This window comes from Ambystoma mexicanum, chromosome 6p, assembly GCF_040938575.1.
Source record: "Ambystoma mexicanum isolate Mex_15411 chromosome 6p, UKY_AmexF1_1, whole genome shotgun sequence".
NCBI lineage: Eukaryota > Metazoa > Chordata > Amphibia > Caudata > Ambystomatidae > Ambystoma > Ambystoma mexicanum.
In genome coordinates, this window is record NC_090935.1 from 1436865794 (window position 1) to 1436882336 (window position 16543).

Below are 16543 nucleotides of genomic sequence, written 5' to 3' on the forward strand. Positions count from 1 at the left end.
GTTGTCTAGATGAAGTCTGTGAATGCAAGATTAGAACTTATTACTTTAACTATTTGCCTTACCGTTTTAAGATTGCACAGCCACATTCACTGTAGCTGCACTGCCACCAATGTGATTGTGCTGTGCAAACTGTGTTCCATAATTATGCCCATGGCTCATTTCTGGTGCTCAATGAAAGGGCATTCCATGCTTGCGGTGATTTCCTCAACCCAACGCTTTAGTGCTTAGTAAGTATCCTCTAGGACAACACGCTTGGAATTATTGAAATGTATCGAGACCTCTAATGTCTTATGGGGGACAGGTGTGTGTCTTTGGGACGTCCCCTCTTGATCTCTCACGTCGTCCTCTCCCATTCACACTAAATCTGTACTGTGTTTCTTCAGATCTTGTATTGCTGCAGCTATGTCATTTTCGCATCGCTGTACACTATTTATAACCTTTTGAATTTTGTTTCAATTTTATTTATATTTTGTTGAAAAATAAAAAATGTATTTGTACACCTCTTTCCATTGAAGGTATCAAACGTGTGTGCGTGGAAGTGATCACAATCTTGAACCGACCTTTCTTCAGTTTCACTTACTATAATATTTTGAATAGTTCTCCATGGATCTTGCCGTCTCGTGCACATAGTTAATAAAATGTGTTTTTTAAAGCATCCACTCCTGCCAGTCTGATGTTTCTTTCCGATTAAATTGGATGAGCTTTTCTACGTTATATTAATGATATCCCCTTTTTAATTAAATATTTTCATTCATTTACAAAAACAGAATATTTCACCCAGATTTGATTAGCTACATTTTCAAGCAGACAACTTAATTACTTTTTTTAAAGATACATTCATGACAGATTCCTGAAGTTTCAATGTGCTGTAACAAAGTTGTTGTTATTGCCCATCTAAAGAGCTATCAATCAGAAGTGGCAGGATGAAGGCACATCTTAGAAATAGCAAGAGTCAAACCACGGATTTCAGGTCACACAGAGATCTCTAAAGTGAGCATTTAGCTAGCTGTAGCTGTCTCTATTTTGTAATGGAATTTCTATAAACCGTTTCTAGGACACCCAATTCAGCCTTATACTATTTCTATGATTGTGACAGACTGCCAGCTGGAGAGGGTGTGAAACCCCAGGTTTTTTACTAATTAATATAAATGATGTGGGTAATTCTGTTTCTGAAAGGGTAGTCTACTAATCAAACTCCCTTTTCAAAAAGCTCAATGCCAAAAATATAGTGCATCCATATACCTTTGCTGTGCACCACTCTCCTGACAACTGCAGCAGCTGCTCTTCAGTGGCACCACAGAGCAGGTTCAAAGGTCACATGTGCATTCCTCACAGATGCTATTACCCAAAGGCACTTCAGTCAGAGGTGCCCTTTTAACTTCTGCATGCGTGATTCAGAATATCATAGTTGCTGCCTTTCCAGTCGGGGGGCATGGTAAACTATAAGAATAAGCCATAGCTGGTGATATGGTGACTGACAACAGCACACAATTATCAAAGCCACAGCAACTTGATATCATACATGTGAGGCAAGACCAGCTATGTGAGGGCAATGTGTATTCAAGACATTCCTGGCTGTCTGCACTGCTCCCAATGAGACAAAAGCCAGGATGCTGTCTTAAGGTGACACCTCCCCTGAGGCACGTGAGCTCTCACCAGAAGGTCTCCTGGGAACCCTATATCAAATGGGCACTCACATAACAAAGGCCAGCTTCACACCAGGCTGCTGCACCACAGAGGGTCTTTAAAGACAGCTGGCATGGGAAAGGGGTGGACTAAGAGTAGCCAGAATGAGAAAGGTGGACACGAGAACAGGCTCAACCTCTTTGCTTTTCTGTTGGGGCTCTTTCACTTCCTGTCCTCTCCATTCCATGTAGGACAAGGGACTCTTGATAAGATGCAAGAAGGCAAGGGTCAATTGATACACCACCAGGGATTGGACCTGTTAAAGCAGGTTTGCTTTTGTCCAATCCTCAGAAACATGTTGCCTTTATCAGTAAAGGGTCTCCCACGCCTTCCTTGATTCATCTGTGGACTTTTATGAAAACAAGAATTCAGTGGACCTCTATTAGAGAATGCAGTCCATTCCAAAGCTTGTCAACAGTGAGGTGAAGATATAAGGCAACTCTGTCCCCTAACCCTCCTAAGGGAGCAGTGGGGATGACTGCTGTTTGGGCCAAGGCATGCCCCTCTGCCAGCTGCCCTGGAATCAGGCTCCTCACTGTAGGTGAAGGATACCCTTTGGGTGCCAGCTATACTCACCTGGATTGGGAGTGCCTAACATAAGGACTTGCTGGTTCTGGAGTCCCTGGATACCCCCATCGACCAGGGAAGCCAAGAGCAACTGGAATACCGTGTTATATGCCCTTTGAGCTCACACAGGCCCTGTGGTGATCCTTTTGGCACGCCAAAACTTTGTTCTGATAGCCTGCATCTTCGAACCAGCTCAACACAATTTTCACACCACTACTGCTCTTTGTCTTCTCGACTCCAACGCTGTCTCACCACTGTGGAAGAGTTTGACTCTACTTCTTTGAGGAGAGCATCGAACCAACAGGACCTCACCTTGATATAACTAACACCAATTCAAATTTCTGGAAGCCATCAATGTCATGTGCCAACTTGACCCTACTGTAAGATCGTCAAACTGAGTTTATCGCCTGATCCAAACCTGTTGGGCCCTTATGTCCACACCGCAATGAACACCAACTTGAACTGCGCATAGCCCAGTCTTGACACCGAATGACCGCCTGGATAATCATGACTCGCCACATCTTGAACTTGGTTCGACTGCAAGGAAAGTGCAGAGAAGTCTGTTTCAATGCTTTCAAATCATCCAAGATCAAGAACAAGGTACTGTTAAGGTGCATTTAGCCCCTGATCCAGTGTGGGACCATACTAACTGGTAAGACCCCCTTTCAATCCTTTTTGAAAGATATATCCTTTTTGAATAATAGCATTGCTGCAATTCCTTGCCTGGGCCCACCTGCTCAAGTACAGTATGTGATACATCACAATCTGCAACATCTGTGTTCTTCCTTACAGGGGTGGAATTGTTGCTTGTGTTGTAGATAGTTATTTGAATATTTTATTGCTTAATTAAAAGTCTATATTCTTATATAACCTTGGGTGGGCATTCTTTTTATTTTGGACTGCTGTACTATTGCTCTTTGGGTTGCTACTGTTATCACCTCACCCCCCTCCTTAAAGTAAAGCCTGCCTTTGAGACACATTATCACATAAGGCGAAGGAGGTATACCCGTTGTGCTGGGTTTGTTTAACCTTTATAATTGAGCCCCTCTGGTTTAGTAGTAGTGTGGGGCGGAGTCGGTGGTGTAGCCATTACTCATCCCTGTACTCCTACAGAGCAGTAGTCCTTTTCGGCAAGAGTGATGGGTAGATTTTCTAATTGATCTTTAAAGTTTCTTTGAGGGGGATAATTTTTAAGTACAATCATTTAAAGTGACTATCTGGTGAACAAAGTCACTTTAGGCATCATCAAACAAAAATGATCTTCTGCAATCCGTATGGCTGGTCACTGCTCATCGTGCAGCTATAAGTAGAGAGACTCACTTATTTTCCAACATAGCCGCTTTAAGATCAGCATTACTGTGCATTACTAGATTTTTGGTCCCATCTGTGATTTATTTTGGTTCATTTCATATATCTTTTGTGAGGTACCAATCCAAAAAGTGTCCCTTGCCGTCTGAGGTTGCCTCCACCCATTGTTTTAGGGCTAGTGATGGCGCTGTAGGGCCTTATGCATGGTCAGCAAATATTGTAAAATGTCCTATAACTAACATCTTCTTACATGTTCTGTTAAAGAATAAACATTCTATGAAAAGTCCCCCTCAAAAGCAGCAACCCGCTGTGGTGATCAATAAAACACCACCTATCACACAAGACGGTTGTAGTATTTTACGGAAGTGTATTTTACTTATTAATGCCACAAAAGTGGAATAAGATGGTATCTTTATTGGCGTTGTTTTAATAAACGGTTTTCCATGCCACCTTGCCCAGTTCCTCAAACTCTATTCATGGTATTGAGAGAATAATATCTGGAGAGCACTGAGTTGATAATAATACATGATTTCTTCATGAGCCCAGGTAATATTTTAGATCTTTTATTTTCCTCCTCTTCCTTTACGTACTGTCAGACCTCTATTGAGTTGGATTGGACTGACCACCATTTGTTCCTTTGAATCCTCTTGCATCACGCTGACCAACCAAAAACGGAAGCCGCAATGTCTGGAGACTTCTTCTACATCATTTAATTCATTGGCCCAAACAGATGATCTTGTGTTCTTTTTGCTTCTGCAGCACTGTACCATCATTTTTGGGTGCAACACGCAAAGACCGACATGGTCGTGGTGCAACATGCAAAGACCGACACAGTCGTGGTGACCCTGGTGTGTGCGTGTGGGGGCGGGGGGTTTGACTGCCCTTCATGTACCAATATCTAGAAAGAGAACACTTTCCGTTTGATGTTTCACTTTTCAAAAATACAGCAGTTGTTGTTTCATACCCGGCATTGTCAGACTACACCACCAATGGGTGTGTCCTGTCTGTTGGTTTGTTTAGGTGTTGGTGGATCCTGGGACAAAGAACCGACACATACACTTGCTTTGAACTTTGGTCAAGTGTAAGTGAACTTAAATGTTGGTTTACATGTTCAAACAGAAACGAGTTTGTTAAATAAGTATGACAGTCCTTTTCAAAATGGTATATTCAACAGTTGTTGTAACTAGGACGAAGGAAAATTATCTAACCCTTCGTAAAAGTGCACTTTTGGAAGACAGTGTTGCATCTGTCTCACCTAGTAGACTTTGGTTGTGTTCCATTATTGATGATGGTTGTTTCACATTTATTTATTTATTTGTATGTATAAAGAGCACAAACAGCCCTTGGGCATCGTGGTGGTGTTACAGAAGGCTTACTTAGTTACATAAGTGCTTAACAGAAATGTACATGGTGCCTAACCCTTGTTCCAGGGCGGCAGCAACATAAGAGTGCAAGAAGTCAATCAGGCGGCAGCTACATGGTGCCTAGCCCTATGTTACAGGACAGCAGCAGCTAACAAATGCAAGAAGTCAATTAGGCGGCAGGTACATGGTGCCTAGCCCTATGTTGCAGGGCCGCAACAGCATACAAATGCAAAAGTCAGTTAAATGGGCACTATCAGGCTAGGAGGTAAGGTGAGGGTGGAGGAAGGAGAGGGGTTCATGAGGACAGGGGGAGGACATTGATAGGGAAAGAAGGAGGTGGTGGGGGGCACATTCAGCAACATGGGTGACTAGTGGGGGTGAGGGGCACATTCAGACACGCGGGAGACCAGAGGGAGTGGGGGGCACATTCAGACACACAGGCGACCGGTGGGGGCACATTCAGACGTGCAGGTGACAAGGGAGTTGGAAGGGGCACATTTAGACACACAGCGACTAGGGGTGTGGGGGGGTCATTCAGACACACGGGCAACCAAGGGATGTGGGGGGGTCATTCAGACACACGGGCATACCTTTAGTGGACAGGGAGCAGACAGGGCCCTTAGGATTGGGCCTTTGGAGGAGGGCCGACCAAGCCTGCTGGCATGTAGATTGGCTGCTAAGTGTGTAGCTTCAGCCAATGAGGCCCAAATAGCACCAGGCACTCCGGTGCTAGGTATGCGGGACGCCATATTGGAAAGGCAGCTTGTGGGTCAAAAACACAGGAAAGTAACGAAAATAGCAGGCGCATGCTTAGTTACAGCGTTGTGGTCTTCATATCATCTGCATCAAATAAAATGCTTTTCAACAGGCATTGAGCAAAGAAATAAATCAGTTGAAAGCGCCTAATTGCACATGCCTTCAGGGATCCATGGGGGGGGGGGGGGGCTTACCTTGTGTTTCAAGGTGAAGAGATGGACACCAGGGTCACCCGATGAGAGGGTCAAGGCGCTGAAGGCAGCACACGGCTGCTTCCTAGCAGGAGCGTTACGAAATGATGATGAGAGAGGGATAGTGCATCGGGCCAGTATCGGGCACATCAATGAGTAAACATTTTTTAGACTTACAGATTTTGCATTCCAACACACATGCACAGGGTCAGATTGTGGTGTAACCGATTTTTGCCCAATTCACAATGCATTTTATGACAATTTACATGTATGAATATTGTGATGATCTTTATTGATAAAATTGTTTGAAGTTTGTGTTTTTTGTTATATGTATGTCCAATATTCTAATTAGCCAGCTATGGCGGCTTTGAAAGATATAATGATTAAAGAATAGTTATGTGAAATCATCAGATGAGCCTCATTCCGTCGTTTCAGTATAGCACATGGGCACGTGTAGTGAACATGTGTGCAAACCACATTTTTGAGTAACAGCATCCATAAACATAAATCCTGAATTCACCCGTGATCGGCACACTTGCTAAGGTCCCATGTGAATGCGGAGTGGGCAAATCAGCCATTGAGTGGAGATCCAATTGCCTTTGCCAGGTTTTAGGGTAACGGTGAATGGGCAAATGCTCAGTTCCCATGCACAGACATCCTAGGGTTATTATATGTGCAGGATTCATGTTCCAGTCTACTAACCTTTCATCTGCTTGGATCCAGCCCTGGACTTCTCGCTAGTTGTGACCCGTTTGTCTTCAGGGGAGTTTTTATTTTATTTTAGAGAACATACAATTTGCATATTGCCACTAAATCCTAGTAGTAATCTGTGGTTAGATTATGGATTCAAAATCAGCTTTGTATATTGATGCTGGCACTATGTTTTATGCAGGGACATCTGGGACCAATATCAGAGATTCGAACTTGAATGTCCTAGAAGCGCCCACAGTGCACCACATGACATGCATGTCACATGGCGTTCGAGGTAGTGCTATTAACATTAACAAAGGATTTGGGCCCGATTATATATACTCAGTGACATACAAGCTAAGGCGTAGCCTCTTCAGAGAGAGATTAGTGATGTTTTTCATTTAATGAGAGTCTAGCAATTGGATGTTTATTGTGGGCGTTTTGTCATTTCCTCTGATATCATTAGTTATGGTAATTAGTTCCAACTGTGGAACTGGGCTGCACGCGTTGCTTCCTACTGATAGCCTCCCAGTCCACCCCAGAGCCATCTTGGGGGCAGGGGGAGTGCACTTAACCTTATCCCACAGGGAAAGGGGGTGTATATACACACACACATGGTAAGAGCAGAATTAGCCTACGTTGCTAGGATGTAAATGTACTTCCGGAGATGACTGAGCGGGTTGATTTTCAATGCTTGCTTTATAAATTATATGCGGTAATAGTTTAAGCTTTGTATTCCTGTTGTCACGTGTGCTGGTGCACGGCACTGTGTCAGTGTGCTCCCTCCGGTCTACACAGCATGTGTCAGGGATTTCATTGGATCAATATCACCTGCCACACCCCGGCCTGTAAAGGCTAAAAATAAACAGGCTGCAGCCCTTGAAGTAATTAGTCATGTTAGCATGCGGCCCTTTGGGCACAGTGAAGCTGGAGCGTGACTTACTTCTGCTGGGTCCTCTGTGAGGCACGCGCCGCCTCGGCGGCCGCTTTTCTGGCTTCGAACTCTTCCCGTTTGAGCACCTCCCCGCTTCCCCTGTAACCCAGCTCCACCAGCTGGCGGGCCAGCTCTTCATCCTGCAGGAAAGAAAGGAGTGCACTCAATACCACCGAATAACCGAGACGCAAAGCACGTTGGTTTAGCAAAAACAGTTCTGTTAACAGTTACGGCATCTTTCGAGACACAGAAAGCAGGCAAAACTAAATCATGGAAGCCTAGCAGTAAAACAGCTCTCTTACCCCAATACAAAAAAAGCGACTATTCTCTTAATCACACAGTAACTTGATATTCTCTTGCTGTGAATAAGGCAATCATGTGTCCAAGTGACGATAAGAACCGGAAGTAAATGAAGTTTCTCCTCAGAAAAATGATTTCCATTTTGGTATTGTTAATTTATTTAGTGAAGTAATTGACAGAAAGCGCAAAGCGTTGTTTCTGGCGTCCTTTGTGGAATAATGTGTACCAGCGGAAGAATGCCTGGCACGGTTCAATGTCTGGAAGATTCCAATTAAAAGATGAAAGGCTGTAGGCTGAATGTTTGGCCACCAATACAGGATGGAAGCGAACAATCCCACAGGACATAATGGATTTTCTTCGAACTTCATGGGTATATAACTAAGTCGTCTGAATATCAAGACAGCCAATCACCATAATGAGCACAGTCATTGCCATAATGTGTACAATAATCCCCCCACCCCGTAACCATCTGATGTATGCATGCATCCAGGAGCGACTCTCCATTGGTTCGTAAAGCTAGGTTCGAACTCAATAAATGCACAAAATGAAACGAAATATAAAAAGCTGAGCTAATAAGTAAATATCAAGGTTATAGGATAAAACCTAAAAAAAATTCTGGTTTGAACATATTTGGGCCGTGAGGAATGCAAACCTCGACACGTTTTTATGAGCAGCAAAGTAAATGTTGAGGAAGGATATTTACTTATCAGGGTTCTGCAACCTGTGGCTCTCCAGATGTTTGGAATACCAACTCGCATGGCCTCGGGAGGATAGCTCAGGAGCAATGTGCTTGCCTTGGAAGCAAGACAGACATGGAGCAACGCAGGTTCAATCCCCCAATCCCCGGGTCCCCGCTGAGAAACCTCTGGGTATTAAGCACGTTATAAATAACCTATCATATCATAGTATATCATAACATGATCCTTCAACATTGACTATGCTGGGTAGGGCTGTTGGGGGCAGTACTCCAAAACATCTGGAGAGCCAAAGGCTGACTTAGCTTAATGCTCATGATCAAACATTTGGCATTGCAACGCAACACAACACAGTCGGATGCTGTGAATCACCAGCGTTTGCCCAGCAACAGGTGTTTGTAACAGGTAGTGAAATCAAAAGTAATTACGGATCGTCCCAGCTCTTACAGATTGCACATCAGATCAAGGAGTTTGGCTGATGTTATTAAAAAGATCAGAGTCCTTCCACACCCACAGAGCAAACACTGCAAATGCGATGTCTTAAAGAGACTGGGTGTGAAGTGTGTTTTGGAAGCCGTCGATCATTGGGGAAGGACAAGGGGTGAAATGTACCATTGAGTTGCGTGTGTCACAAAGCGGCACGAACAAAACATCCTGAACAACACAAAGAAATGGCACTGGAGGCCTTCCAGCAAAGAAGGTGCTCCCGCCACCCTTCAGTCTCCCTGCCGGCACCGTTTGCAGGTGGTCAGCTGGCCCTGATGCTCCAATAAGAAGGAATACCTCCAAAGCTAGTATGCTCTGCATGACTATCTAATTCCCCAGGTCCTGTGTTTAGTAGCAGGGTTTACTTTCGCACACTTAGCCCATTACCTTTGCTCTCAGTGACGGGTTGGGTAAATTCCTACACTACAGAAGATGGGAGCTTGCTACAATCAGAAAATGGGCCAGTTTGGCCGAAACAATACAATGTACTTCCTGATCTAGAAGAACCTCTTTTCTTAAGTACAAAACTTTAACTCAGACAACAAGGTTCCCTGGTGATCTCCCATGTAAGTAGTCAACAAAGGCACTCATTCCAAGGCAGTTATGGTGACCCTGTGAACTTATTTCATTGGTGGGGTTGTGTCCTCCAGGTCCCTGGTAATTCATGTACTTATGCTGCATCTCTTCCTGGGATGGTAAGAGGGCCTACAGCAATGGTTGGACCAATTGTGCCCTTGCCCCCAGAGGTCTGATAGTCTCTGAAAAGGGCAGGTGTGTAGTTCCCCCTCCTTGACTATAGGTGTCTGGTGTTTAGGTTCTCTGCTTGGGGGTACGTCATTCTGTATATGTTTTTCTCCTGTGAATGTCATAATTTTACGAGGAACGCCTGCAGCCATCTTTGTTCTATGACATCATAAGCCACAGGTCCGTGATTAGTTGGCACATCGAAGCAGTAAAGCCCAAGAAGCTGTCCAATTAGAAAAGAAGTCATCAGAATGAAGTTTCGCTTTAGCTTTTATGGAAAGGACATAAAGCAATATGAATGTGAGACAGCAGACATGAGGTCTAGTCATTTGACCTGCCAAGAGTGGGCAGATTGAGAGTCAAGTAGTTGGAGGTAGTAACATGTGGATAGATAGGCTGAGCAGTGTGAATGCGATATATGGAGCTTGTGAGATGGCAACCTTTCCAAGGACAAGAATACAGTGAGAACTTCACAACAAACATAACCTAACGTGAAAATCCACTTTTGCGCAATTTTGTGGAAACCTGTACGGAGTTTGTGCTAGAATGAGTCAGGGGATTCTGATGTTTGGATGGGGACACTCATTTTTCCTTATTGGAATGAAATATAGCAGACTATTTATACTTGTTGCCTCTAAAAGTTCAGCGGGACATTTTTTCAGCTATCCCTCCCACCTGGGTGTGAAGTCTAGGATGCTTTGGGGCGAGCTAATGGCCTGCTCACTCCCAGACTACTCTGATGCCCTAACCATTTCTCTGGTCTCACTATCCTTGGTCCTGCGGATATAGCGCTCTTCTTGTTCTGACAATTATTAGGAGGTATACCATCCCTGACACACTTGGACAATTTGAAGTGGGCATTGGGCTACATAACTCACTTCACCTACTCTATGAGACTCTTAGTGGCCTCTGGCATCTTTTCTGCACAGATCTCCTACATATTCGCACCTCGTGCTCAGACTCCCAACCTAGTCTTGTATGGTCATATGCAGAAGATGACCCCCTCCTGCTAGCTTGCTTCTAATTGGCCACTGTGGTCTAACCACAATGCATCTTGCCCTTGTCCTCCTGTTCTATTCCTGCTAGGGACTAGGAATAGGAAGGGGGACAATGTGGGGTTCAGATTCAGCCCCAAGACAAAAGTGAACTGCCCTGGCCACGCTGGGCTTAAAAATGCAGAGTATTGAACACATTGCGGACTGGCAGATAAGAGGCCAGCAATTCATTTTCAAACTGCAAAACAGGAAAAAACAGTTTCCTTGGATATAACAGAGAGGCCAGGGGAATAGAAGCCTTCTACAGATTGAAAACCAGAACATTGAATATGAGACTACGCTGCCGAAGGGAATTCAAAGGCACACCGTTGGCTGACAGACAAAAGGGAAGTATTTCACTTGCAACTGCCAAATATCAGAATGCTGTTTTCAGATCAAGAGAAATACAAATACTAAACTGGCCTTGCATTTGAATGACTAGGCCAAAGGCCTAGAACTACTTTCCATTACATGTGACTGATGTCTAATGTGCAGCCTTGCTCACACAGAGCAAAGAATAAAGCGTAACTTTGAAAGAAAACAGTTACCGTGAAAAGGTGTGCATTTGCAGCTTATAACAATGAAAACATGGAAAACGAATCTGCATTGCCAGAGTAATGTGAAGATATATCAGATATATCAGGATGTAAAGATGAACGCTGATGGCTGATGCAAGATATAAAAAAAAGGTATCATGTACGAAGAAATCATAACCTTTACAAACACCTGTTTTATGTGCATGAAGAACTGTCTGTGTTTAGCCCAAAATAGATTTTCTAAGACGATTCACAGGCACAGGACTGCACACCTCCCCTCGATCATCTATCTACCTAAAACATCTTTTTGAAGTCACGGCAGCCCTTGATGGGTTTAACTTTTAAAGATACATGGATTTAAATTCGATGTGTGGCGTGGGCCAAGACATAACTAACAAGTGATTGGTTAAAGAAAATGGCCTTTGAGCATAGAGTTGGAGCTTGCCTCTCTGCTCAGAGATAAGCAACAGATGATCCATTAGCCCTTGGAGAAAGAGTATTAATGGATTAATCACTGATAGAATCAACAAAGAAGCAGATGGTACATATCCCATGCTAAGTGAGGAAACGAAATTTAATGTGCCATTGAAGTTAAGATATCCATATATGTCTAGAAATTGCGATAAGATTAGATGGACAACCATATTTTGTTCATTTTCTCATGAACCATAAGGCTCACCGAAATCATTCATATATCTCTAAAAAAAAAAACTATGGAAAGCCTTATCCAGTTACAACTTGAAATGGGATTTATGACTTCCCAGAAAATGTTATAAAGCAGAGATTTTGGGAGAAGGTTAGTGAAGTATTTAACAGTATGTCAACATTTGTGGCACTGACTTTGTCATTTTTAAAGGCATAACAGAAGAAAAAAATGCAATTTCCCAAGGGTGGAGTTATGAGACCATAGGGAGGATTCCCGTTAACTTCAGGAACCAATCATTGCAAGGAGAGGACAGCAGATATCCAATCTAGATCAAGAGCCAATAGACGCACACATCCTAATTTTCATAATTTGGGTGTGGTGTTGGTTAGATGTTATAAGGTGTTGCACAATGATGTTATAAGGTGTTGCACAATCGGAATCAGAGAGAGAGCTGCCTGAGTTCATCTGAGATGGAACTGCTGAAAAAATTGCTGGAGGAAACCTGGGGACTAAAATCCGGATGGGATCTATACAAGTAGAGGCAAATCAAAAAGGATTCATGCTGTAGGCCATTCTCGACTGAACATGGAAAGGCCTCTAACCAAGTCATGATATTTTTCCCATGAGAATCCAGAAGCCTTGAGGATTGTTCCCTGTGAGATGAAACCCAGAGATATTTTATGTAAGTAAACGTGTCCAACCAAACCAAGTCTTCTAGGGATCTGTTTGATTAATATATTCCCATTATTGATGTGGTGGGCAGACTAAGTAGGCCCTTAGTATTTTTACCATATAATCATTCAATGAACTCCCCCATATCCAACTAACACAGGGTGATTTTGTTGAAATTCGAAATCAACAATATTGCATCCAGTGTGAATAATAAAACAGTCTGTTAAAGTAATTGGGTACTCCTATTTCTCACGGTCAACCCTACAATTCCCTAAAGGGAGGGGTGTATAAAAACGAAATTCTCAACTGTTTACCATTCTTCAGACACTGTCTTAAAGAAGTGGTGTGCTGAATGTAAACGGAATATCTGGGTTTTGTGCTGGGGCAGTAAAGTTACTTGCAAATTAAATAAAGTGAAGTCTGATTGAAAAGCATTCTCTCCACTGAGAGTGGGAAAGTGACTTCTGGCAGAAGAGAGTTTCTTCAGTGCATTCTGGTAAAGGAAGAAGTGTTCTAGATATATAAAAGTGTTTTATTTTTAAAAGCCTGTTGTGCTCCAACACTGCTAGCATTTCCAAGTGTGTAGGGAGATTTAAAAGACTGTGTGCTGTATGTGTGAAATTGCATTTGCAATAGGAAAGTGTTGCATATCATTTAAACTACATGTAAAGTATAGTACCAAGTGTATGATCCGGTCCGTTTCAAGGTGCTACATGTTATTAAAAGTGAACCCTATGCAAAGTTTTCGCACTGTACATGTTCTTGGGTTAAAGAGTCTGTGCTGTGATCAGTGTTATCCTGAACCAACCAGTGTTTTCAATTTGGGTGAAAAAAAGAACTGGTAGTAAAGAAAAGTATTTCGGCCATGGAGAGAGGTGGCATGATCTGCGATTCTGTACAAATATTAATGTTTCTATCCATTAATAAATCTGTATTCTTTCTATATGCTGGCCTGGTTCTTAGCTTACCTATTGCTAAACAGTGTGGGATCTGTGTGGTTCTATATGAATCACAGGCAGGGCTAGATTGAACAGAAAGGGAATAGTGCAGTGGCACTTTTGATTGGGGAGGGAAAGGATTCCCTGTATTGATTGTTGCTGCAAACATATCTCCAACAACAAGAAAGAGGTGGGTACTGGGAAGAGGGGTAGCGCTAGAAAGAATTTCCAAGACATCGACATTGAATGAGGGACTAAGTCAAGGAAGAGGAACAAGGGTGCGGGATGAGGAAAGAAAGAGGAAATAGAGCAGGGATGTGAAACAAGCTGAAGAAGAGATACAAGAACTAGGAAGAAAGAAAAAGGTGAGAAAGAAGGTTAGGACTAGCATATGGAAGGGCTAAAAAGAAGGATAAGGACAAGAGGCTGTGACAAGACAGAAGGAATGGGTCAAGGAAGATGGTGTGATGAATCTAGAGAATTTGCCTCTTCTCCGCAAGGGGAGGGCATCCCCTTTGGGACTAGGGAGGTGAGCCCGCTATGCTTAACACTCCCAACGGACAATGCAAGCAGGATCCTACTGGGACGACTCCATTTTGGTGAACAAGCAATCCCCTGAAAGGGTTTTGTTTCACTCTCCCTCATGTGAACAGTCCCATATGTTTGTTGGCTATATGGGGAATGAGCAGTATGATTGTACCTATGATTCTTTAGAAAGGACTGATGCGGATTCTGACACCACTGTCCGACAATCATTTCAAGAAGCAGAGTGAAGGGAACATACAATCTTGTTTCAGCTTGAACTTTAAAGCCAACACAAGAGCAATATCAGAGGAGAAGGAACAGGAAGACTAAGTCCTGGGAAGCGAGCAGTGAGAGAAGATGTCCACCTGAATGGCAGAGTCAAGCAGCAGGCCAACGCAGAAGGCATCAGGTGCGGAGGAACAGAATGGCCTGCAGAACACTGCTAGCTACAAACGGGTCAGGAGCCAGTCTGGTTCGACCAAATGAACAGAGCCACAACATGCAAACCGCCCCCAAACCAGCAAGGAGAGAGGCGACGGGGAGCTTGATGCGCAAGACCGACGTGGCAAGAGCAGGAAGAAGCTAGCCCACGGAAACCAAAGAGAGCACATCCTCCAAAGAACACTTCTATGACACAGAAGGTACAAGTAAGTTCCTGGGGGCAGGGAAGAGGGTGGAAAGATACAATATCCTACAACATGGTGAGTAATCCAAGAACGCTTGGCCGAGTGAAGGCCAGATGACCCCAGATGGGGTGAAAGATACCATAGGGGTGATCCGAGCCATTAAAAGTGTGTCAGTAGCTGCCTTTGCCTCAACCTACTCTCCTCCTGCTACTCATGCAGCTGACTCCCACCCTGATACAACCCTCTCTAACATTCACTGTTCCATCTCCAACACGCTTGACATTCTTGCCCCGGTCATGAGGGTCCGACTGAAGCTTGCCAAAAAGTGAAATTCTTGGTACGACTCTGATCTGGCTGCCCTTAAACGCAAGTAGAGAGCAGCGGAACAGAAATGGGGATCTTCAGGTGCACCCTCTGACAAACTGGCCTTCTGCCTTCTTGAAAGGCAATATAGACTCTGCATCCGCTCCAAGAAAAGAGTCTACATTCAAGCCAGCAGCTCCACGGCATCTAACAAAACGGCCGCACTTTTCAAAGTCTGAAAAGAACTGGCCAATCCTACTACAGCCGCATACTCTACTGCACCCACCCAGGCCCTTTGCTTGGGCCTGGCCGCTCATGTCACCACCAAAACACAGGACATCCTGTCCTTTCTCTCTCTTCTGCTCCCCCTTCTGCACCAACATTTCTTGAGCCCCCTTTGGTCACCCCGACCCCTCACCCTCTTCTCTGCTCCCTCTCCCATCACACCTGATGAGGTCTCTAGACATGTCCAGTCTTTATTATTATTATTTATTATTTATCATAGCCTCTTCCAAACAGGTGGACCCCTGCCCCTCCAAAACCATCAAGGACAACATTGACACTCTTGCTCCAGCCCAGCCTTGGCCGACCTCTGCACCCCCTCTTTCACCACTGGAGTTTTCCCCTCTCATCTCAAGCACTCTCTTGTACACCCTCTGCTCAAAAGACCCTCTGCCAACCAGTCTATTCCGGCAAACTACCACCCGATCGCCATGACCCCTTTCCAGGGAAAAGTCCTGGAGAAGCTGCCTGTCATTCAACTTACCTTCCACACTGAATCACTGAATCTGTTGGTTGCCTCCATGACCATCAGTCTGGCTTTAGAGCATCCAGAGGCACAGAAACTGCTCTTCTGAACACCTGTGAAGACCTGCTCTCAAATCGTGACTCCAACTCTCCCTCTGTCCTTATTCTTCTTGACCCCACTCTGCTTTCGATATGGTAATCCACAACATCCTTATCACCTGTCTCCGTGATACCGTGGCCATTACAGGTCAGGCGCTGGTATAAGCTCACCTCCTTTCTCTCTGACCGACCCTCCCAGGTGGAACATGGGTCCTTTCTCTCCTCTATCACTCTTTATTTGTGGTGTCCCCCAGGGATCTAACCTATTCCCCTGGTTCTTCAATATCTACATGGCCCCCTTGGCCCACAGCATCTAACTTTCAGTGTTATGTGGACAACACGCAGCTCTCGTTCAGGGTACCCTCAGCCTCCTTCTCCTCCTCGTTCATCCCTGAGTGACTGTCCGTAATTCAGTCTTGGTGTACTGCTAACAATCTCTGCCTGAATGCCAGTAAGACAGAGATCATCCTCATTGGGATCCCTGCTCCTGCTTTCCCACTTTCACACTGGCTAGCCTCCCTTGGCCCTGCACCCTCACCTACCAATGAGGCAGGAAATCTAGGGGTCACTCCACTCTCTCCTTCTCTTCTCACATCAGACATCTCCAAAAAGTCCCACTACCAACTACACCTCCTCCGAGGTATTCTACCTTTTCTAACTCAAGAGCACTGGTTCACTCCAGGCTGGACTATTGAA

The 16543-nt window shown here is 44.3% G+C and overlaps 1 protein-coding gene across 1 annotated transcript in view; it reads right to left on the bottom strand.

Moving 5' to 3' along the window:
* Window positions 1-16543, bottom strand: part of CFAP299 (cilia and flagella associated protein 299) — a 2370083-nt gene that overhangs the window by 2186095 nt on the left and 167445 nt on the right. The window contains exon 2 of the mRNA XM_069626159.1: window positions 7506-7636. Within this exon, the coding sequence (XP_069482260.1) occupies window positions 7506-7636 (131 nt within the window). The remainder of the gene's footprint in view (window positions 1-7505; window positions 7637-16543) is intronic.